The sequence below is a fragment of the Neoarius graeffei genome, chromosome 6, assembly GCF_027579695.1.
Source record: "Neoarius graeffei isolate fNeoGra1 chromosome 6, fNeoGra1.pri, whole genome shotgun sequence".
Classification (NCBI taxonomy): domain Eukaryota; kingdom Metazoa; phylum Chordata; class Actinopteri; order Siluriformes; family Ariidae; genus Neoarius; species Neoarius graeffei.
In genome coordinates, this window is record NC_083574.1 from 2,002,860 (window position 1) to 2,027,722 (window position 24,863).

General features: G+C 41.2%; 1 protein-coding gene across 2 annotated transcripts; it reads right to left on the minus strand.

The window, feature by feature from the left end:
- Positions 1-4,599: 4,599 nt before the first annotated feature.
- cd151l (CD151 antigen, like) lies at positions 4,600-24,499 on the minus strand. Of its 2 annotated transcripts, XM_060923179.1 has the most exons (9): positions 24,310-24,499; positions 21,898-22,024; positions 18,333-18,417; positions 14,113-14,304; positions 9,596-9,670; positions 8,760-8,864; positions 8,495-8,653; positions 7,690-7,776; positions 4,600-5,008 (listed from the first exon to the last, which is right to left on the minus strand). In XM_060923179.1, the coding sequence occupies exons 3-9, from the start codon at positions 18,414-18,416 to the stop codon at positions 4,949-4,951; spliced, it is 762 nt and encodes a 253-aa protein (XP_060779162.1). In that variant the 5' UTR covers position 18,417; positions 21,898-22,024; positions 24,310-24,499; the 3' UTR covers positions 4,600-4,948. The 2 variants fall into 2 exon arrangements, with proteins under 2 accessions (XP_060779162.1, XP_060779161.1); XM_060923178.1 differs by lacking the exon at positions 21,898-22,024.
- Positions 24,500-24,863: the final 364 nt, after the last annotated feature.

The following is a 24,863-nucleotide window of genomic DNA, read 5'->3' on the forward strand; positions in this document are numbered from 1 at the left end:
TTTCTTGCAACTGTAACACGTGAATTTCCCCAATGTGAGATGAATAAAGTGAATCTAATTTAATCTAATCTAATCTAATAAAGCCACTAAAGCAGACTTACTAAATGACACATATGAAACGTAAACCAACCAAACTCAAAGTGTCCAGGACTCTCACGATTTAAAGACAGCTAAGCGATTCCTTAGTAGCACTGTGCTCTTCCTTATATAGAAAATATAATTGACAAATTAACTGCATAATGTTTACAACCTGTCGAGAGGTAATGTGCAAACTATTTTGAGACCGCCCCATAAAACATTTTTAAGCAAAGTGCCAATGAATTGTATGGTCCAACTCAAACACCACAATAAAAAAAAAAAAAAAAGAAAAGAAAACCAAAATCAAACAAAGTATCCAAGACAGTCACTACGTTTACATGCACATAGAGAGAATCGAATTTCTGCCGTTGCTCGACTGAAATCGAAGTTCAAAATGCCATGTATACACCTTAATTCGGCTGAAATTGAACCGAACTTGATTTCTTGGAATCGAGCTACACGACCTAGATCAGGGGTGTCAAACCTGATCCATAAAGGGCCGTGTGGCTGCAGGTTTTCATTCCAGCCATGCAGCAGCACACCTGACTTGGCTCATTCAATCAACTGAACTGTCTTCACACAGTCAAATACTTGCAGCCACACCCACCCTTGATTAAAGGGTGGGTGTGTCAGTTGATTGAATAAGCCAAATCAGGGTGCTGCTGCATGGCTGGAATGAAAACCTGCAGCCACACGGCCCTTTATGGATCAGGTTTGACACCCCTGACCTAGATTATGCGATTTCTACCGAGCTACTTAGTGCATGTAAACCCTATTGAGCTACGTATTCGAGCTACTTACTTCAGCACCGCCCCTTCCGGAAGTGACGAGTGACGAGACCACAAGCGGGAAACACAACAGCCTCGGTCGGCATGACAACGGCATGAATCTTTTCTTTTTGTGGCATTGTTTGCACTGTTAAAATTTAGCTCACTTACTGTATCACCAAATACATCTGTACAGCTGTTACATAGCTGTGAATTGTGTCGAAAAAAAAAAAACCAGCCTCGGTCGGCATGACACTTCACCTTAGCCGCCCACTTTATTAGGAACACTTCTGTTCGTACATACAAACTACAAACACTCTTCTTAGAGTTTATTTTATTTTTAAAAGGGACAGTGCACAAATTAAACATTATCCTTGTGGTCAGGACAGATGTCTGTCCCAGGTTATAGCAGTACATGCTAATTTCCGCCTGTAGTCACTTTGGTTATACTCTCGAATAGCTCTTCTTCATGACGACAACCGGAAGTGTACCAACACGATGGGGCGTGTAGCGCCACCTGTGGCTCGGGTGCACAATGCACCTCATAACAATAGCTCGATTTAAACACTGTGCATGTAGGATTGGATTTCTCTGGCACCCTGCTGGGACCTTCAGCTCGATTACCGACAGCAGCTCGATTTGGATGTGCATGTAAACGTAGTCAGTGAAAATGTTCTGATGGCCCATCAGTGACCTCCCAAAGCTCTAGTCCAGGCTACAGCTAACAACCCAGGAGCGAGTCTATACAGGAATTAGGATTTTTTCACAAGAGACCAATTGCAACTAAAACCATGCACTCGTATTATTTCTGACTGTCGTTCTGACAAAACAAATTTGTAAACGTGAGGTGATTCATTTCATTTAGGCTACTTCACTTGAAACGTTAGTGAGCAGTATGGATGCCAGGCGGCCAAAAGAATTGATAATGAAGGCACATTTTACTCAACAGTGGAAGGTTTTAACCAAACAATAAATATAACATTTGGGATACACAGGTAAATGCACATATCTACTTACCACCACATGCTTCTGCAGATTTGATGTGGAAGTTTTGTAGACTGATAGCTCTGTACCGCGGGGCAGGCACATTTTGCATTGCATTATTATGTTATTGCCTCGTTTGCGTTTGAATGCAAAGTACTGGCTGAGATACGGCCAAGGATTTCCCTCGCTGTCTGGCGCATCTGTTCCACGGGAATTCTCTTCTTGGCAATCCTCAACCTCCTCCATGACCTCCTCTATCTCTTGCTCGGCTACCTCGGCACCAGCCATCATCCAACCATACATGTAGGCTAATATGGATATTCTGTGCGTGCGCCTGCTTCCTTTCAGTTTAGGCCAATTGTTTTTTTTCCCTGCATTTAATTTTTTTACTCAGTAACGGGCGGTTTTCGAATGTAGCGAAGTAAAATACTTGGTTCAAAATGTACTTGAGTAAAAGTAAAATTACCCATTTCAAAAACTACTTTAAAAAATACACAAAAAAATCTACTTAATTACAGTAACGTGAGTAAATGTAATTTGTTACTTTCCACCTCTGCTCACAACCACAATCATGGAGAAGACTGCTGACTTGACAGTTGTCTAGAAGAACATCATCGACACTCTCCACAAGGAGGGTTAGCCACAGGAGGTCTAGCCACAGGAGGTCATTGCTGAAAAGGCTGGCTGGAAAAGGTGCACAAGCAACAGGGATGAGCGCAGCCTTGAGAGGATCGTCAAGAAAAGTTGATTCAAGAACTTGGGAGAGCTTCACAAGGAGTGGACTGAGGCTGGCGTCAGTGCATCAAGAGCCACCACGCACAGACGTCTTCAGGAAAGGGACTACAACTGTCACATTCCTAATGTCAAGCCTCTCCTGAACCAGAGACAGCATCAGAAGCGTCTTACCTGGGCTAAAAAGAGAAAGAATGAACCACTGAGCAACAGTCCAGAAGTCCTCATTTCAGTAAATTTTGCATTTCATTTGGAAACCATTGTCCCAGACTCTGAAAAAGAGTGGAGAGGCACAGAATCCAAGGTGTTTGAGGTCCAGTGTGAAGTTTCTGTAGTCTTTGATATTTTGGGGTGCCATGTCATCTGCTGGCATCGGTCCACTGTTTTTATCAATTCCAAAGTCAACGCAGTGTCTACTGCAAGAGATTTTAGAGCACTTCATGCTTCCATCTGCTGACAAGCTTTATGGAGATGCTGATTTCCTTTTCCAGCAGGACTTAGTACCTGCCCACAGTGCCAAAACTTCTACTGACCATATTACTGTGCTTGATTGGCTAGCCAACTCACCTGACCTGAACCCCAGAGAGAATCTATGGGCTATTTTCAAGAGAAAGATGAAAAACACCCGGCCCAAAAATACAGACGAGCTGAAGGCCGCAATCAAAGTAACCTGGGCTTCAATAACACCTCAGCAGTGCCACAGGCTGATTGCCTCCATGCCACACCGCATTGATGCAGTAATTCATAGTAAAGGAGCCCCGACTTAGAACCGAGTGTATAAATGAACACACTTTTCAAAAGTTGGACATTTCTGTCTTGTAAATCCTTTTTTGACTGATCTTAAATATTCTAATAATTTGAGATCCCAGATTTGATTTTCATGTACTATAAGCCATAATCAAAATTGAAAAAAAAGGCCTGAAATATTTCACTTTGTGTAATGAACATAGAATAAATGAAAGTTTACATTTTTTAAATTAAATTATGAAAAAACCCGAACTTTTTCATGATGTTCTAATTGTTTACTAAGAACCTCTAATGTGTTTAACACAGCGCTTGTGAAACAGTGTTTGTAGAAGTGAAATGAAATGACAATACAGCTCTGGTGTCGTCAGGATTTAATACAAAATTACATTTTCCTGTCTATTATAACATGATAACCTAAAGCTTCCACATTTCCATGATTACATGATGCGACTTGCTACACATTCATGATGAAGAAAAAGTCCAAACTTGGTCCTAACACCAATTTAAAAAAAAACAAAAAAAAAAACTTGTACTTGTAACACACAACACTTGCCAACAGGTCAGGACTGTAACACTAAACAATCAGGAAGGAAATTACAGAACAGTATAAATTATAAAGGATAAGCACAAAGAATAAATATCCAGTATACTGGATATGGTGTATATAAAACAGAAGTCAGTCATTAAAGGGTTAATTAAAATCCTCATTTCATTAAAAGGCACTCAGTCGAGCTCCAGGTTACACAGGACATCGTTACCTTAAATATAATCAGCCATTATTTAAAGAAAGTACAACAATTTCAAGTGCCCTCTATACTCTTAGCGCACACTGATCCTCTTCATTAAAACAGGCGCTTTTAATTCCCGAGTCGCACAAAACAGGGATGTGATTTGGGGCTGGTGAAATTATCTGAAAATTGTAGCCGGGGGTCTGGTCCAGGGCAGCACCCTGGTGGGGGGACAAGGGGGGAAGCCCCCCGAAGCTCCTGGGTTCTGGGGTTTTCTGACTTAAAAATTGTACTAAAATGGCAAGCAAACACACAAGAAAAAACTTGTCATGATTAACAAATTCAAGTCAATTTAATGGTCAACATGCAACTCTCACACACACTCTCACGCGCGCGCACTTTACGCCTCGATCACGGAGGCTGCCATCTTTCAACTCTGTTTGAAGCGAGCTTACGTACAGCTATCTAACAAGCGCGTTCATTGGTTGTTACAGAGCGATGGGCCAATCACGTACCTCGTTTCATCTCAATGATGTAATTGCGTAAATGACGTAATTACGTCAATGAGATGAAACGAGGTACGTGATTGGCCCATCACTCTAACAACCAATGAATGCGCTCGCTTCAAACAAAGAGTTGAAAGATGGCAGCCTCCGTGATCGAGGCGTAAAGATGCAAATCCGAGGCTGCCAGCTTTCAAACAAAGTCGGAACGAATAGGATACGAATGTGGATTTGAGGGAAAAATCGGAAACATTTTTTTTTCAAGTTTTGAGGTGAAAAAAGCGGAATTCCGCGAATTCGCGGAAAAATCACATCCCTGACAAAAACAATCACAGACGTCCCTCTGCTGTAGTGGCACATGATGACATTTGGAACATTAACCTAAAAAGCGTGTGATTGAGACTGCGGTTCAGTACGGCTCTGATTTCAAACTCCTGTAGAGGCAGCATGTGAAAATCATCCCCACGATCTGAAAGAAAACAAAAACACATCAGTACAAAGACAAACCTGCGACAACATTACACCCACTGTAGCTTAATAAATAAAAAAAAAAAAAATGGGGTGAGTGTCAGTGACGCAGTAGCTCACACAGCCATGAGGAACCAGATTCGTTTATAATTAGCCAAGATGCTCTTCATGAGAACAATTAGAACAACTTGATCTTCCAAACAAAACAATCAGAATCAAAATCCAGTGAAAACTGAGGGAGGCGTAGCGATTTTCCTGAAAGTTCATTACCCAGCCTAATTAGCAACTTGTTAACGAGAAATCACAAAACCAGGGAGTAACTTTTGTGTAGACTGATTAGATCTTCCAAACAATCAGAATCAAAATCAAGTGAAAATTCAGGGAGGAGCAGCGATTTTTGTGAGTTGTGGACAGACGGATGACGGACGCTATGTGATGGCAATTGCTCATCAGCTACGGCTGGCGAGCTAAATAAAAGAAAACACACAGAGCCAAGAGATAAGATAATATTCCCAAGGGGGGACTGAGAGAAAGAAAGAGAGAGAGAGAGAGAGAGAGAGAGAGAAACACCCCTCAGAATTTCCAAGATTAAAGTCACAAATGTGTGTGATGAATCGCATGCATTCATCAAGGAACATCACGGCTGAGCCAAGTTTTAGGGAACGCAGTTTTTCCTCCTCAGAAAACTCAGAAATTTAACTACATTTCCCAGAATGCACTGCAGTCAGGACTCATGTGACTGTTGTCTCAGATATATTATTATCTGAGTTTTCTTGTAAATTCATTACTTTAATCTCAAATTCTGAAGGTTTTTTCTTGGAAGTGGGGAAGCCAAGGCCTAACAGTTCGAGAAGCAGCTTTGTGACCCAGCCCTAAAAAAAAAAAAAAAAAAAAAAAGCCAGTTTGATTCCCTGGACCAGCAGGAATGGCTGAAGTGCCCTTGAGTCATAGCCTGGGAAATCCCATGCTGCTTTGCACAATCGTTCCGATCTGAAAAGACAGCATGGAAACTATGGTCTAAAGGCTCGCCTGAGTTAGGGAGCCAATCAGAGAGTGGGGAGGGGTGGAAAGACGGTGACGCGTACTACTCGACAAACGGAAGCTTGTAGTTTATTTGGGACTGTTTACGGATCACATTTAACATGGCGGCGAGCGATACGAACCAAACTTTCGATCAAGCTTTGTCTTGCACAAACGGCAGTAGTTCGGTGCCATCGTTTTCCTATTTTTGTTTTGCCTTCTCTTTCTCTTTCCTTCTCTTCTTCGCCTCTTCGTCGCTCTAACTACGTCACCGGGTACAACTGCCATGATTGGCCATGGGCTACGTATACGCCAAATGATAGACATTCGCAACGTCCAATAAACGGCTGTTGACAATCGTAAACCACACCTCCCCTACGAGAAATTCAATAGGCGGATTCCAGACCATATTTCACTTGTGATATGGTCTGGTGTTAACCAGACTACTTGAGTCAGGCACCCAACCCCCAACTGCTCCTCAGGCTGCTCTGGGTGTGTTGTACATCACTCTGGATAACAGCGTCTGCTAAATACCATTAATTAATGCAATGAATATTACCTCCTCCTTCAGCACTGTACTGTTTTATCATCATCATCATTATTATTCTCATCTCATTATCTGTAGCCGCTTTATCCTGTTCTACAGGGTCGCAGGCAAGCTGGAGCCTATCCCAGCTGGCTACGGGTGAAAGGTGGGGTTCACCCTGGACAAGTCGCCAGGTCATCACAGGGCTGACACATAGACACAGACAACCATTCACACTCACATTCACACCTACGCTCAATTTAGAGTCACCAGTTAACCTAACCTGCATGTCTTTGGACTGTGGGGGAAACCGGAGCACCCGGAGGAAACCCACGCGGACACAGGGAGAACATGCAAACTCTGCACAGAAAGGCCCTCGCCAGCCACGGGGCTCGAACCCGGACCTTCTTGCTGTGAGGTGACAGCGCTAACCACTACACCACCGTGCCGCCTATTATTATTATTATTATTATTATTATTATAATATCTGTACTGGCCCCAATACACCGTCATACAAACTGTTCACAGCAAAATAATAAAATGATCAGTGATGTGGAGCCACTGTTACCACCCTGAAGTTTAACAGCACATCACACTGTTTTATTCCTCTTATACCACAGCAAAGTCCTACAGTTACAAGCTTTATTTAATGAACAGCAGGTTATAGTTTTTGTTTATCCATCACTGAAACAAATTAATTCCTGTTCTCAATTATAGACCAAAAAAAAAAAAAAAAACCGCTTGCTCCATCATGTTCCTGAGAAACCATAAAGTGTAAACTTCTCTATCCTGAAGTTCCTGCTTCACCTCTGACACTGGAGACTCCTTCCATAAATGTTACACAAACATTTCTCCTTACGGAAAACTTCACCACATCATAGTATTGTTTAAAACCTGTTTATGCAGAGCATCCGCTGGACACGCCCCTGTGAATGAGCTGTTACCATAGAAACGATAATGTATTAGAAAGAGGTCCTTTAGTTATAAATGAACCTGTGACCTTCTGACCAATCAGAATCCAACAGTGTTGTGGGGTCAGTGCAACAAACAAAATAAAATCAAAAGAAACTAGGGACAAGGCTTTCTTGAAAACAAGAAACTTTTTTCCTTTTTTTTTTAATGTAACCATGTCTCACCTGTACACAGGCCACACCCACTCCCACAGCACCAATCAGCTTTAAGTGGTCCATAATGAAGTTCTCCAGCTTAACAATGCAGCCGCCCTGGGCATAAAACAGAGAATAAAACAAAACGCTCTGCTGGAGATGCAGGGCTTCTGTATACAAACCTTTTTACAATAAATTTATTCAACCTTTTTTCCCCTCCCAACACAATCATTAGCAAATCCCACACACAGCTTTAATGTTCTTTTCATCTCTGAAATGAATTTATTTAATACCTAATATTTAAAAATAACATGCAAGACATTTCACTGGGAAAAAAACCTAGTCAGACGTTTGAGGACACGTAAGGCTCCACGGTCACCCTGATTAAAAGAAACTGCAAAAATATTACATTTGTAGACTTTTATCTCAACTTCCGTAAATCAAATATAATTACTGTATTTAAAATGAAACTTTAAATAAAGTGATGAATATATTTATCTCAGGTTAGATGCGTGCGTGTCTAATGCTAGCCAAGTCTTTCAAATGGGAAAACTGAGTCAAGAGATTATTAATTAATAATTAGTGTGAGATGGGGAAAGTGGGTGGGGCTTCCAGGATGTGTTAACATTTTAGAGTTCAAAACAGAAATTCGAGATTCATCTTCATAAAAATAAAATGAGCAAAGGTTTGGAGGTCTGGATTAGGAACGCTACTGCTGCCCCCTGCTGGATAAAATATACAGAGGCAATTCAGAGTCACCGTTCTAAAATGTATTTTGGTGGAAACAGGAGAACCCTGAGGAAACCCACATGCACACTGGGGCGTTCGCGCTCACCTCCACTTTGTAAATGTTAGAGGGATGATCTCTTTTTCCACACGCCGCTGCAGGCGTCTTACAGCAGCTGTCGGGCACCACTCTCTCACGGGACTTGCCAGTGCGGACCCAAATGCTCTCCACCCAGTCAGACGAGTTGTGGCTGCCGCAGCACTTAAACTGAAACAAAGGCGTTAAAAAAAAACCCAAAAAACCCGAATAAAACCATCATGGATGTTCAAAGTGCTCACAGAATGAGACAAATTAAATTCGATTTTTTTTTTACCTCTTGTTGTAGTTTATCTACAGCTGACGTGATGTGGCCCTGATCCGTCTGCTCATATTTATTCACCATCGTGTCCTTTAGATTACTCTTCAGCTCATCGCTCAGCTGGACAAATCAGAGGGGGAGAACCGTAGATGGGCTTTGGTCAAAATATTGTTTTAGGTTTGTATTAATAATTACACTTTATGGGAATATGTTAAATGTTTTTTTAAAAATCTCTAAATTTAGAGTGTAACTTTGGTCTCTAGACTGGTCCATAAGCTGTGTGTGGGTTTGTGTCTATATGTCTGTGAAGATTCTCAATCATCCAGGTCATAGTAAACTGTGGGTGGTAGAAATGGGCAACTGGACTTGCTTGAAGATTCTTGAAAACGTTTCACCTCTCGTCCAAAAGGCTTCCTCAGTTCTGTCTGACTAAACTGACTCAGACAGTCAGATGGAACTGAGGAAGCCTTTTGGACGAGAGGTGAAACGTTTTCAAGAATCTTCAAGCAAGTCCAGTTGCCCATTTCTACCACCCACAGTGTGCGTCTATAACTGCAGTCCATCATACAACTAGCACTGCCCCTTTGATTTTATTTATTTACTTTTTTTTTTTTAAATCTATTCCTTCTTTGTACAACTCGGAATAGACAGACGCGGCCAGAACAAGCTCCTCCTCCATTATCATCTCAGAATGCCGGTGCTCAGAAAAAGCCACACGCTATATGGACCCTCACTGTTAGTCGTGATAAATATGTCTCCGCTGTTTTGTCGTCACTGTTAGAAAATCTGAATATGGTGCCATCTTGAAGAGCAGATTAGACTTTACCTTCTGGTCGTAGGTTAGACTTTACCTTCTGGTAGTAGATGTACGCCAAAACTCCAGCCAGGATCTCCAGCAGAAAGATGCACAGCAGCAGGACAAAATACTGAAAAGTGAATGAATACAAGTCCATCAATACAAACGCACAGCTCTCTGATCTGAGGTGAGACGGACAGCAAGTCGATCACAAGAACAAGTTTTAATAACATCTTAATGAGGTTCTGAGAAACTAAATCAAGGCCATCAAATCATAACTTGCTCATGGAACGTAGGCGATTCTCTCAGCTTTTAGTTACTTTGGTTAATTACTAAAATAAAGCCAGTGGGTTTTTTTGGTTAAATCATTGGAAAGAAAACATGCCCATGATGTGAAGGATAATCTGACCAAGCACTCACTCGCAGTACACAGCAACGTTCAGTTCATTCATCATTTTATCCTTAAATAAAATCTCCACTCGAGTCGCAGAATAAGATGCGTCTCTGATATCACACAAGTAAACCGACACGCCTCTGAATTGGCACGCTCAAGATCATGGGCTGAACACACTTCTGTTGCGCCACTTGGCAGCCCTGAAGCCTCGGTTTTAGATAAGCTCCGCCCCAGTGTGTGTAATGGTTACATAACTTCTGTAGTTATGTCTCAGGTCTGAATACCAACGTGCACGATTCCGAGATTAAATCCTCACTGCGTGTTTGACTCATCTCAGAGTTCAGGACAATTTTATGATAAGCAACTCTGAAGCTTTCCAAAGACTCATGAAAGCCTCACTGTGCATCTGAACAGTAAATCAGTCTGAACCAGCAAGAACACGTGCAGACAGACACATATTTCTACCTGTCTGGGCCTGACCACTTCTAATGTTTACTGTAGAAACACACAGACAGACACAGAGAGACAGACAGACACAGAGAGACAGACAGACACAGAGAGACAGACAGACACAGAGAGAGAAAGACTGAGCTAGAGAAAAACTTCTAATATAAACAATTTTAAAAGACACAGCTATTTTAGCAAATTTCTGATTGTGGGGTTTTCTGTTATCCATATCCACAGAGAACACAGAACAAAAATCACTTTATTCTCTGTATGTTGAGTGCTTTATTTAAAAAAAGAAGAAAAAAAGTTATACGTGTGTTAGGGTGCATCAGTTGCCCTCACTTTCATAAAATCTGATGCATTTTTGTTTGGGTGTTCCTTTTCACCAATAAAGACATCCTGTAAAATTTTTTGACCATATTCAGAAGTCTAATGGTGGCACCATAAGGTTCATTTTTTGCCAAAAAACGCTTATTTTATGTTTTCGCATAAGGTTTGAATCACAATGTTGGACTCCATTTATTGATTTCTTGTGAGCCAGAGATCATGTTAAGAACCTTTGCGAGGGATTGAGAAGCATTAATGTGATTCATAATACATTTGTATTGTTTAAAAGTAGTTGAACAATGATTCAATGAACAGCTAAAACTCAAACTGTGCTTGATAATATATTTAGAATACGGACTAAAAATGTGTATCTAAGATATTTGGTCTACTCTATAAGGTGCCATAATGTTTCATGAAAAGTGATCGAAATTGTGTCATAAAATAGCAGTCTGTGGTTGGTTGAAGAGAGCAACTGGACTTGCTTGAAAAGTCTTGAAGACGTTTCGCCTCTCGTCTGAAAGGCTTCCTCAGTTCTGTCTGACTAATAGGGAGTATCCAGTATTTATCCTCTCATGGATCATCATAGAATCCGAATCAGAATGCTGATGGCTGCATTGTAGGAGGCTGATAGATGTCATAGACACCCACCTCTGTTCAGTGATGGTCGTTCCAGGTTGACAAAAATGAACGATCCTCTCTGGCTAAGGTGTCTGCCAGTTTTCTGGAAACTGTATCTTCACAGATCTGTTTCTACGCACTTTGGGATGAGATCCCTTCGACTGGTGCGGGAGTATGAGAGGACTTCCAGAAAACTGGCAGACACCTTAGCCAGAGAGGATCGTTCATTTTTGTCAACCTGGAACGACCATCACTGAACAGAGGTGGGTGTCTATGACATCTATCAGCCACCTACAATGCAGCCATCAGCATTCTGATTCGGATTCTATGATGATCCATGAGAGGATAAATACCGGATACTCCCTATTAGTCAGACAGAACTGAGGAAGCCTTTCAGACGAGAGGCGAAACGTCTTCAAGACTTTTCAAGCAAGTCCAGTTGCTCTCTTCTACCAACCACAGTTTACTATGTACCTGGATGACTGAGTGTCTTCACAGATACATAAAATAGCAGCTTTTTCCATAACTTTGAGCTCCTGGTGCCACCATTAAACTTTTGAATTTTGTCAAAATATTTCACCCAGTGTGTTTTCTTACCAAAAGGAACATAAAAACAAAAATGCATCATGATCGGAGGAACTTTTCATTTTTAGGGGGCAACTGATGCACCCTAATATATCTCTCATTATGCACATGTACAGATAAGTAAAAAAAAAAATCCTATTTAAAGAAATAATAAATCAAACCATAATAAAAATAAACAGCAGAAAACCCCTTTGGCACACAAATTAATTTAATAAAAACAGGCCCGTATAGTTATATGATCATATAGTTGTATGATCACATGGTCGTATGCTCATTTCCCTGCGTTTTTCCCCCTCCATCCTTCCTGCTAACTATTTTGTCTCCTCTTTCAGCACAACACACAAGAATGCAGCAAAAACAAAGAGCCATTGTCTTATTTTGTTATTAAATCTACAAAACCAGGCATTGTTTCTTCTTTTCAAGACAAGAGCGTGACAGTAAACGAGAGTTTATTATACACATGATTAAAGCTCTCACTGCAGATCAGGACATAATCTCACAACATAAAGATAGCTGTACTTCTCACTGTTCTCCCTTCAGCCATGCTTTCTTGGTTTTCGCTGATGACCAGCGTGTAATCAGTGCTAATCCTGGACAGGTGATGGTGAAGACCGCTCGTTTTGGAAATGGATAGAGGACGAGAAGCTCATCATTTTAATCAGCTCATCAGTATTTCAGTTGGTTCTTACAGCATGAACGAAATCATTCTAAAATTTTATACGAATAAAAGACAACAGTGCTTCTTCACAGCTCTCTGATCAAACCTGACATTTCCACCAGTGAGGAGCGATCGTGGCTCAGCGTGGAGACGGAGCTGAGCAGAGTGCAGACTTTCTGTAGAATTTTTTTTTCAGAGCAGGTTTTAAGGAAATAAAGAGAGACAATCTGTACCATCAATGAGAAACAAGTGTGCATGATATCCTCACAGTAATCCACATTTATCCTGATGCTTTTTAAAAAATATTGCTAGAACTATTTTTAGCTACAGCGTCAACACTAACACATACGTACAGGCACTTAAAACTGGTTTTTCATCCACGTTCATCACATGCACATAAATAAATCATAAGTCTCTCATGCCTGAGTCATGCACAGCATGGATTAAAAAAGAAAAAAAAAGTGAACTGAACTGCACAATAAATAACTTTACAGTCACATTTTCTAAAAAAAACAACCAAAACCCTTCCTTTTGTTTGTAGTTCTTGTACATAAGCACTGACTGTTGTTTCCCTGATATTTAGTTAACGTTAAATTGGTACACAAGAGCAAAAATTCTCAGATTCAAAAGATTAATACGTATAAAAAAAAAAATTCCCAAATAATGCCATTTCAGTAAATAAAACTCATCTATACTTTATATTCATTACTCATGCTAATGAGATGTTCGCATTTTTCAAAATCTTATTTAAAAAAAAAAAAAAAAAAGGGTATTTTCACATCAAATCAAATTAAAAATTCCAATCCATGAGAAATCTATACACAGTCTAATTCTACAATAAACTCAGATGTTTCCAAAAAGGTTTGAAACTTAGCCACGCCCTCGAACCGCACCCCTAACTCGAACATTAACCTTTGTAACATGATGTATAATTTTGTAAGATTTCGTTCAATCATTGCAGTTCACCCTGCAGCGTAACCTGTACAAGGAACTACAAATCTAACTTAAAAAAAAAAAAGTTTCCTAAAAATAATTTCATGCTTATTAAAGAGTTGAGACAAACATGCAAGTTTTGAAACCTTTACATTAAAGGGGCGGCTTATCCTTCCCAGAATCCTCCGTGACAAGTAACGAGTCGACATTTTCACATCCATGTTTTTCAAACCGTGGAATATCCAAACAATCCGCAAAAATCTAAAGCCATGGATCAGAAACTGTAAAATGAATTGAAGAAATTTTGTTAAAGTTGTTCTATTTGAAATTATTTCCCCTGATCCATTCTGCTTTCGTTTATCCTGCTGTAATGGACCAGAACCGGTCTCGACCATCTCACAGGTGGCCACGAAGGAAAGAACACATCAGCTCAACTTCCACGAAGATGAAGAAAACGCTGGAGCTGGTTTTTGCTAACAGTGAATCTGCAGAGGGTTTACTGTACAGAAAACTAACGGAGTCGCAGCCACGGAATTTCAAAACAAAAACAAACGGCATTCTGGGAGGTGTGAGTCGGCCCCTTTAATGACCTGTGCGCTTCACGTCTCACCACTCTCAGCAGTCGCCTTTTCTCCTTAAAGGTGGCGCAGCAGCCCAGAACCCCCGTTACCATGACGGTAACCCCGGACAGGCAGAGGATGTAGGCCGACACGGCGTAGATCCGGGAGGACAGCAGGCTGATGTAGTCACTCTTCTTCACCAACGTCCACAATCCAACAGCCATCACGGCGCCCCCTGCTAGCTGGGAGGACAGATAGACGTTTTAACGTCTTTCACACAAGCAAAAGAACAGCTCTGTTTTTACGGTTCACGTTAACAACTACAAATATGCAATTCGGGGCGAATCTGTTTCAAGGTGGAAATTACTAGGCGGAGTCAATGCAATGCAACTTAAGTCTCAGCATTTAAGTCTCGGCTGAAAACATATCTGTTTAGTCAAGCCTTGTGTTAATGGTGTTTATGAGGTAAAGGTGTAGATCTGGAGGATCCTCAGACAGAGTGTTTTGGTAAACTGGGATGTATGGATGCTGTCAGTCCCCACTCGCTTGCTCACTCGAGTTTGTTGACGGTGTAGTGGCTGCTGCTTTATGTCCCGGGGCCCCTCATGCCTGTGTTACCTTCTGGCTCTCCCCTTTTAGTTATGCTGTCATAGTTAGTTGCCGGAGTCCCTGCTTGTACTCAGTGCAATATGTATACTGTTCCTACTTATTCAGGTGACATTGGGCATACCTAACCACCTGCGTTTTCTTCCCCCCCCCCCCCCCCAAATCTGTCCCTCTGAGTTACATGGAGTCAACAGGAAATCTTTTGGTGGAGACGGTGGGGACCTCGACTGGCTATCGTAGCCTGCAGGGAATCGTCCGTCAGACATTCTGTCGCATGTCCCAGACCCGGTGAAATGTAACTGAATTGTCTTGGGTCCCATCTGCATCTCATCATTGCTGAGGAGTGTGCTCCCATCACCCAATCAAGCATCCAGCCAGAGCAGGTCATGATTTTTTTTTTTAACCATATTAACATGCCATTGTTGTGTGTTATGCCTGATGTCAAGACTCTCGTCTCTGCGAGCCTACCACACAGATTTAATACTTGTCATTTTAAGGGCATACCTAACGTGTTTTCTTTCTTTCTTTCTCTCTCTCTCTCTCCCCCCCCCATCTGTCCCTCTGAGTTACATGTCGGTCCTGGGATCGAGATGCTGGCCTCTTCTGCCCCTTGGACCTGCTTGGTCCATCCTGGTGCCCTGTGTCTGGTTGGAGTCTCATCACATCGCTCCTGTGGAGGACGGCCCCATGAGGACAGTTGAAAGTCACACCTGGAGGACGCTCTGGACTCTTACAGTAATGCTTTTATGTCTGAGGACTACAGCTGACTTGCTAACTTTAGGACTGCAGTTGTCATGAACAGTTTTGCACTCAAGTTTCCATCAGTGAAGAGTTTATAACATCAACGAAACTGACTTCATGTTAAAGCTGTTAATATTATAGTCAGGCTGTCTGTTGTTGCCCAAATGAGGATGGGTTCCCTTTTGAGTCTGGTTCCTCTCGAGGTTTCTTCCTCATGTCGTCTGAGGGAGTTTTTCCTTGCTACTGTCGCCACAGGCTTCATCATTGGGGATAGATTAGGGATAAAATTAGCTCATGGTTTAAGTCGTTCAAATTCTGTAAAGCTGCTTTGCGACAATGTTTATTGTTAAAAGCGCGATACAAATAAACTTGACTTAAGCCAGTTAAGGTCAGGGCCAAGTCTAGATGAGGAAAAAAAAATGATGCTGCGATTAAATGCAAAGATTTTCCACCAATCCGAATGAATTCCTTTCTGAGCGTACCGTAGATTCCGAACGATCTCTTTATAAGGATCCCAAACTGGACACATGACATGGTTACACGTGGTCTTGAGCCGAAGTTATGCACTTGTCCTCGTTTCGCACCAAGGTTACAATCACAACAAAAAGCGTGTGAGGTGTAAGAGTCAATATTTATTTTCTTTCTTGCAAAATAATATGGAAAATTGGATAATAATAAAGTTAAAGCCATCGTCTTTGTCTCAGAATGTAGCAGTTTACAAACCTGCCTTCCATATACAGAAATGATTGTACAGTGGTGCTTGAAAGTTTGTGAACCCTTTAGAATTTTCTATATTTCTGCATAAATATGACCTAAAACATCATCAGATTTTCACACAAGTCCTAAAAGTAGATAAAGAGAACCCAGTTAAACAAATGAGACAAAATTATTATACTCGGTCATTTATTTATTGAGGAAAATGATCCAGTATTACATATCTGAGTGGCAAAAGTATGTGAACCTCTAGGATTAGCAGTTAATTTGAAGGTGAAATTAGAGTCAGGTGTTTTCAATCAATGGGATGACAATCAGGTGTGAGTGGGCACCCTGTTTTATTTAAAGAACAGGGATCTATCAAAGTCTGACCTTCACAACACGTGTTTGTGGAAGTGTATCATGGCACCAACAAAGGAGATTTTTGAGGCCCTCAGAAAAAGCGTTGTCGATGCTCATCAGGCTGGAAAAGGTTACAAAACCATCTCTAAAGAGTTTGGACTCCACCAATCCACAGTCAGACAGATTGTGTACAAATGGAGGAAATTCAAGACCATTGTTACCCTCCCCAGGAGTGGTCGACCAACAAAGATCACTCCAAGAGCAAGGCGTGTAATAGTCAGCGAGGTCACAAAGGACCCCAGGGTAACTTCTAAGCAACTGAAGGCCTCTCTCACATTGGCTAATGTTGATGTTCATGAGTCCACCATCAGGAGAACACTGAACAACAATGGTGTGCATGGCAGGGTTGCAAGGAGAAAGCCACTGCTCTCCAAAAAGAACATTGCTGCTCGTCTGCAGTTTGCTAAAGATCACGTGGACAAGGCAGAAGGCTATTGGAAAAATGTTTTGTGGACAGATGAGACCAAAATAGAACTTTCTGGTTTAAATGAGAAACAATATTTTAGAACATATTTTAATTTCCCTGAGGGAACCCGCCCAAAGGGATCAATAAAGTTCTATCTAATCATTATGTTTGGAAAAAGGAAAACACTGCATTCCAGCATAAGAACCTTATCCCATCTGTGAAACATGGTGGTGGTAGTATCATGGTTTGGGCCTGTTTTGCTGCATCTGGGCCAGGACGGCTTGCCATCATTGCTGGAAGAATGAATTCTGAATTATACCAGCGAATTCTAAAGGAAAATGTCAGGACATCTGTCCATGAACTGAATCTCAAGAGAAGGTGGGTCATGCAGCAAGACAACAACCCTAAGCACACAAGTCGTTCTACCAAAGAATGGTTAAAGAAGAATAAAGTGAATGTTCTGGAATGGCCAAGTCAAAGTCCTGACCTTAATCCAATGGAAATGTTGTGGAAGGACCTGAAGCGAGCAGTTCATGTGAGGAAACCCACCAACATCCCAGAGTTGAAGCTGTTCTGTACGGAGGAACGGGCTAAAATTCCTCCAAGTCGGTGTGCAGGACTGATCAACAGTTACCGCAAACGTTTAGTTGCAGTTATTGCTGCACAAGGGGGTCACACCAGATACTGAAAGCAAAGGGTCACATACTTTTGCCACTCACAGATATGTAATACTGGATCATTTTCCTCAATAAATAAATGACCAAGTATAATATTTTTGTCTCATTTGTTTAACTGGGTTCTCTTTATCTACTTTTAGGACTTGTGTGAAAATCTGATGATGTTTTAGGTCATATTTATGCAGAAATATAGAAACTTCTAAAGGGTTCACAAACTTTCAAGCACCACTGTATTTGGATTGGTCACTTGTCAATCACTTTATAGCCACGCCCCCAGAAGAACTGCATGTTCATAAAGACGCTACTCAGCTCTGAAATAGTTAAATGTTGGAAAGTGCAGGGGTGATGGCGTTCCGGCACGCCGCGCCGGAACGCTATCACCCCTGAAAGTGATGTCATGACAGTTTACTTCAAGTTGAAACACTGTACATTTTAGGGGGCGGTGCTTTGTGTACATGGATGGAAATGGGGGCGGGCTCAATCACATCGCTGCTGAAACAGCACCACAAAACGCAAGCAGTGACTCACTTCCTTTAACACAGATTATTCATTCCATGGTTTAAACGCTGATGAACACCGTGAACATTAATGAGTATTTTTTCCTGCGTGAACTTCACCAGCTCGGATCAGTTAACCTTCTGACATCTGTACCTTCACATGGACAATACTTCATAAAATACATATAATGTTATAGGAAATAAAACCCACACACACTTAGACTTACCCAAAACAGGAAGTTAAACACGAACAGGAGGTATTTCAGGCACACCGTCCCACACCGGTCCTTCTTCTCTGTGTTCATGCCCATTCTAAAAGACACCGAGAGGGTGTTAGGTCCAGGGGTTTGCACTTGATTTTAAGTGCAGTTACACTAAATGGCTGCTGTGTGTGTGGTATAATACCATCAATTATTACACTCCCTGGTCACTTTATTAGGAACACCCATACATCCACCTGCTGTTGTGTTTGATGAAGTTCTCTAGTCAGCATCAAATCAAAATTATGATCTCAACTTGTGACTTTCTTTCACTGTGGTATGGGTGTTGGTTTGAGCCAGATGGACTGGTTTGAGTATTTCAGAAGCTGCTGATCTCCTGGGGTTTTTACACACAACAGTCTCTAGAGTTTACACAGAATGGTGCGGAAAACAAAAAACACAGTGAGTGAGCAACAGTTCTGTGGGTGGAAACAAACGCCTTGTTGATAAGAGAGGGTCAGAGATCAGAACATGGACAGATTGAGCAGTTTGAGATTTTTGCCAGGAAGGATAAAGTAACTCATATAAATCACACTTTACAACCGTTGTGAGCAGAAAAGCATCTCAGCGACAACAGAACACCACGCTGGATTCCACTCCTGCAGCCAAGAACAGGAATCTGAGAAGCAACAAGTTCCTAATAAAGTGGCCAGGAAGTGTATAACTCCTATTACACAGCGCTGGCTCGAAATAAATGATGAGATATTTATATAAGGCCATTATTAAAAAATGTTCTGTTTCCGGTCCACCGGCCGGGTGAGTGCTGTTTGTGCGGGGGAAATTTTTTTTTAATGCCGGTTTTTCGACATTTTTTTCGGGTTCGTAAATCTAAAATCGAACTTGACATTTACGCATTCCCAGGGCTTTCCACTAAGGCTCATACTAGCCAGCCATGACAAATAAGTAGCCGCCGGGGGAGTAAACACAAAACTAGAGCCGACAATCCCCCTGTGGGAAATGGTGAGAGTGCTGCAGCGCACGCAGGCTATGAGGCTCCGATGCTCTGAGCCTGTGTGTGTGAGAGAGAGAGAGAGAGAGAGAGAGAGAGAGAGAGAGAGAGCGAGCAGCCCCGCCCCTCTCTGCTCCCTGAGTGCAGCCCCACCCCTCTCTGCTCCCTGTGGAGCTCGTCGCCTTGGTAACGGTGCTCAGGTGCAGGGAAGAGACAATATGACAAGCAAAGAGCGCTTTTTCTCAGAGTTTCCTCTCCTTGAACAACGGCGATTTACACGGAAACGAAAGGAGCTATTCACAAAATTCTTGCACACTGAGCGCTACAAGGCTCCCATGAACACATTGATGTAATTTTTTGTCCCTAGTGTAAAAAATGTGGCCACTAGAGCGAGTTAAACAAGTGATTTTTCTGATTTTGCAGTCAGAGCGCTGCCAGGTTTATAATGGGAGTCTATGGGGCAGCGCACCTGTCCTCTCCTAACTTTCAGGCTTCTCATTCAAAAACTGTAAATCCTATCACTCAGGTAGACACATTGTGTGAATCAAGACAAGTGTGACTACAACTTTTGAGAAAATTGTGTGTAGAGTGAAATTTGTGGCTGAAAACACAGTTTAAATGAGAAAGTTTGAGCTACTTTTTCAAGCTCTAGACTCTAACTTAACGAGCTCCACTGAAGTGTAACGCCATAGACACCCATTATAAAGCCGGAATTTCTCCAGAACTGATCATGGTGTTTGATCTGTGACTGATCCAAAAGTATAGAACCTAGCAAAAAAGTTGAACGCCAAATCCACACAGGAGAAGTTTGTCTACGTTTTAAAGTTTGAATCATGTCTAGGTGAAAGCATGCCAGAGCAGCGGATGTTTGAAAAACATTGAAAATGTGCGATTTTTTTCAATTAATTCCATAGAAAATGAATGGGGAAATTGTGTGATTTTTGTCGCGACTATGTCGCGAAAAAAATCATAGAATGCTGAACAAAGTAATAGCATAGCGAGTCTGATCGAGCCGCACGTTTTGATGTATTGTTTGTCTGTGTGCGATGTACGGTTATTGGGTTATTCGAAATCAAAATTTGTACAGAAGATGAAAAACGGAAGAACAAGAGTTTGCTGTGCTTTGCTCCCTATATGGGAGTCAATAGTTTGCAAAGCATAGCACTGCATCACTAATAATAAACTCCTGTGCACGCAGTTCCCAGGATTAAATGTATTTTCCACAGACCATTTATTTATTCACTTTACTCAAATACAAAGTAAAATGGCAGTAAATCATCTTTCTTTTCTTGCGTATTGCATCATGAGGCGTTCCTGGCTTGTAAATCTCTTATTTTCGGTGCATGACACATTCACGCAGCTGAGCATGCTATGAATTAACAACGACAACGGTCTGCAGTGGGGCTACACAAACACTCAGCCAACATTTCTCCATTTGTGTATGAAAATACATTCCAACGATTCAGTTTGGTTTCATTTACAACCAACGGTGTCTTGATGCCAGCACGTAATTGAACGAGAGAAGACTGGTTTACTGGAGACAAAATAAGCGTCATCTCTGCTTCTGTTCCCTCCGATGTCGCCTCCAACGGCCCCGACACACTACTGCCTCCGCCGAGTGCGCGCGCACACCGCATGTCGGGGCCGCGGATGAGTTACTCTCCCTTGATCAACGAAGTCGGCGGGGAATTTGTGGTTATTATCGGTACAAACAGCGCGAATCACAACTTAAATGAGTGCGGTTCAGTTTGACATTGTCAGTCCGTTAGATAAACATTTAATTTTATTAAAATCGAAAATTAATATTTAGAGCCTGTGGGCTACAAAAATAATAGTCATTAAAGTAGCCAGCTGGACTTAATTGTGTAGTCGGCTGTATGGCCGGCAGCCGGCGCTTGTGGAAAGCCCTGTCAAATCAGCTCTGCGCATGCGCCGTGCGGCACAAAAAAATGGCAGCCACCATGAAGGAAGGAGATCTGGAGTTTTCAAACATTTGCTTAAGTGTGAAATCGCAAAATGGTATTCTAGTGAACAACAAAATAGTAAAGATTCAGAAAAACAAATCATTCAGTGATCATTTTAATAGTGTAATTTCATCCGAACCAGGCCTAACGGTCGATTTAGAACTACAAAAAGTCTGTGTGTCGGACATTTTAAGTACCTTTGTAAAAGTTTTGCAAATGTTGCAGTCAGCATTTAAAATGCTAACTTAGTTTTTGTACAAGTTTCAGTTGATTAAACTGTCATTTTATTAAATGTGTCTGCTTTTGTAATAAAAAAGTACTGAAAGAAAAAAAAAAAAAAAAAAACACAGCATTGCAATTTCTTATCCATCCATTTAAAAAAAAAATCCCTCCCTCCCTACTGAAATTTTTTTTTGCTCACCCGGTGGACAGGAAACGGATTTTTTTTTTAAGGATGGCCTAAACAACTACATTAACACATTTTGTGTCTACAGTGTTGTGTATTTTCTTGTTTTGTTTGTCCAGACGTTCTGAACACACTGCAATTCTACAGCTGTTTGACTTGCCCAAAAAAATAAAATAATTCTACAAATCAAAACACCACAATCCAAAAACACACATTTGATTCACTTCCTCCAGGTGAGTCGATTCAGAGTCGAATCATTTGGTCACTCAGAAGCAGATCAAGAACACGGAGTGTGTTCGCACCTGATTACAGAACCATTCTGGTGGAGAACAGCACGGTTCTGTTCAAACACACAGAACACCGATGGTTTACTTTGAGAACAGTGTTTATTGTTATTCTTCGTGTTCATTTAAAAAAAAAAAAAAAAAACCTGCACCCTGTGCGTCGATTCTTCTGTGAGACTTGTATAAAGGACAAAGCACATCTGTGTGTAGTGTCATCTGCTTCTCACACACACACGTCCGTCCCTTTAAGTTTGTGTGCAAATTTAGTTCAAATAAAAGTCTTTTCATGGCACACCGTCAGCTCTCTGTGGTTCAGGATGGACTCGTTAACCCCTCACATGCCGAGCTGATTCACAAACAACTTCATTCCTAAACTTTTCACTTTAAAACCTTTCTGAAGCATTTTTAGCTTCATTAACAAGTTGGTTTATTTATAGCGTTCATAGTTATAAACTAACATCTGTAATTGAGGACCACCGTTTAATAAGCATTATTTAACAGCGTTGTTTAACTATTCGTTTCTATAGTAACAGCTCATTCACGGGGCGTGTACAACAGACACAGGAAGTTTTCTGTAATGAGACGTTTATTTAACTTTTATGAAAGGAGTCTCCAGTGTCAGAGGAAAAGCAGCAGTAAGTTTTCCGATCCAATATGAAATGTAACTATAAATGGATAAAAAGTATGACGTGTTGTTTAATACGTTTTAAAAACTAATTTTTGGTAAGTTGAGGTAGAAGTGGAGTAAAACACTTGGGGACACGCAGTTAGAGGAAAACAATCAGCTTCAGTGTGTGAACAGTAACTGCACTTCATCACACCACACTGTCGCTGATTATTTTACTACAACGGAACACACAGGGGTTTACTACTGACACACACTACAATTATTACTCTATTACACAAGTTACTGATAACACCTAAAAATACTGAGTGTCTCTCCATCTCTCCCACCTTCTCTCTCTTCCTGTAACAGATGAGTAAAGTAAATAACGAGTCGAGGCAGATCATAGATTACTGTGATGAGTACTCATAAAGGATCAGGGATTACTCAAAGTCCCTCTCCCCCTCCCTCCCTTTCCTAAAGGTGCAGAAGCGATGGGAGTTGGAGATGATGTATCCACACTCTGGATCTGTTAGTAATCTGTATTTACAGTGTGTCTAGACAGGATCAGATACACACCTGATGAGAATAAACACCTGTGCTCTAGGTTACACTTTAACGCTGTTCTTTCCATCATATTTCCCTCAAAAGAAAAGGGATTTCCCTTGTTTTTATCACTGCCTCGCCATCTCTCTGCCTGAATGACTCACTCAGTTAACAGCTGACGTGCCATCATCTCACACACCGTCACTTAACACGCTTTCAACAACCACTCAAAGATTTATTGTCTGATCCTGAGCTTTCTGAGTTCCGACATTCTGAGATCTGAAAATCCGCCACCAAGTCAAACCCACATTGAGTATTTTAATCCCAACATCAAAATCATTGCTGAAAAATGAGCTGTAATCATTAAAAGTGTTTTAAATTATGTAGAAAGCACGGACAGTGACGACGCCTTCCATAAAGGTTAAATACAGCGTCCACTGTATGAGTCCCTGAGGATGAGCTGTGACTATGGAAACCAGAATGCATTACAGTCAGCGCAGTTATATAAACCTGTCGTTAACTATAATAATAATAATAATAGCTGTAAATACTTAAGTTTTCCCTCCACAAATATTCCAGAAACATGCATCCAGCATCACAGTACTTTTTGTCCATTTTTGTGTACGTTAATTGAACAAAAAATTATATTTGAAGAATCCAATGTTAAAATTTTGCTGTAATGGTAAACTGGAGTAGTTTGATAAAATGACAGTGTAAGTCAGTAAATAAATAAGATCAATATTTATCTGAAAAATGTTCAGCATGTCAGTAATCTATGACCTTTATTTTATTAAATTTATATACATTAAAAACTTTTATTTTATTACCCGGAAGTTGTTTTGAAATTAAAACCTGTTTAGTTTTTAGGCAACTAACATCTATATAACAGCTTTTTAAAATAGAAAAAAAATAATTTTAAATCACAGCTCATCAATCACCGGAAACACTGACGGACCAAAGAAGAAGAAAAATGCTAATGCTAATTATTACCTGCTAATGCGGTTTAACTTTCGGCTCAAAATAACAACCAAATCACCTTCATCATCCCGTTTTCATCTCTTCATTTGAATTAAAGTGTTAATTAAAATGTTAAATCGTGTCCTTAGTGAGAATTAGCATGAAAGTAGCTCAATAAATTAGCCGTTAGCCCCGGATGCTAGCTAGCTGTAGCTCGAGGCGGCAGATTTTTACCTGTAAATACTGAGATGAAGCAACAGCTGAACTGATGAAGCTCAGAGAAAACAAACCACCGTATTTACAGACTTTTACTAAAATAATAAAACTCTTTCTGTCTGTCAGTCTGTAAAGTATTCTCCAGCTCTGAGGGACACTCCACTGCTCTGCCTCCTCAGCCCAGGTGTGCGCGCGCCACCTCCACACAGCCCCACCCCGACCCAGACACCGGGGCGTGGCCACACACCAAGGCACGCCCATTCCGAGTCTGTGATTGGCTCATCCTCTTGTCTGTCCACGTGACGGATCTTTTCAATGAATAGCAATTAACAATTATGTACCATTAAAAAAAATATCATATTTAAGAATTATATCTCATCACATTATCTCTAGCCGCTTTATCCTGTTCTACAGGGTCGCAGGCGAGCTGGATCCTATCCCAGCTGACTACGGGCGAAAGGTGGGGTTCACCCTGGACAAGTCGCCAGGTCATCACAGGGCTGACACATAGACACAGACAACCATTCACACTCACATTCACACCTACGCTCAATTTAGAGTCACCAGTTAAC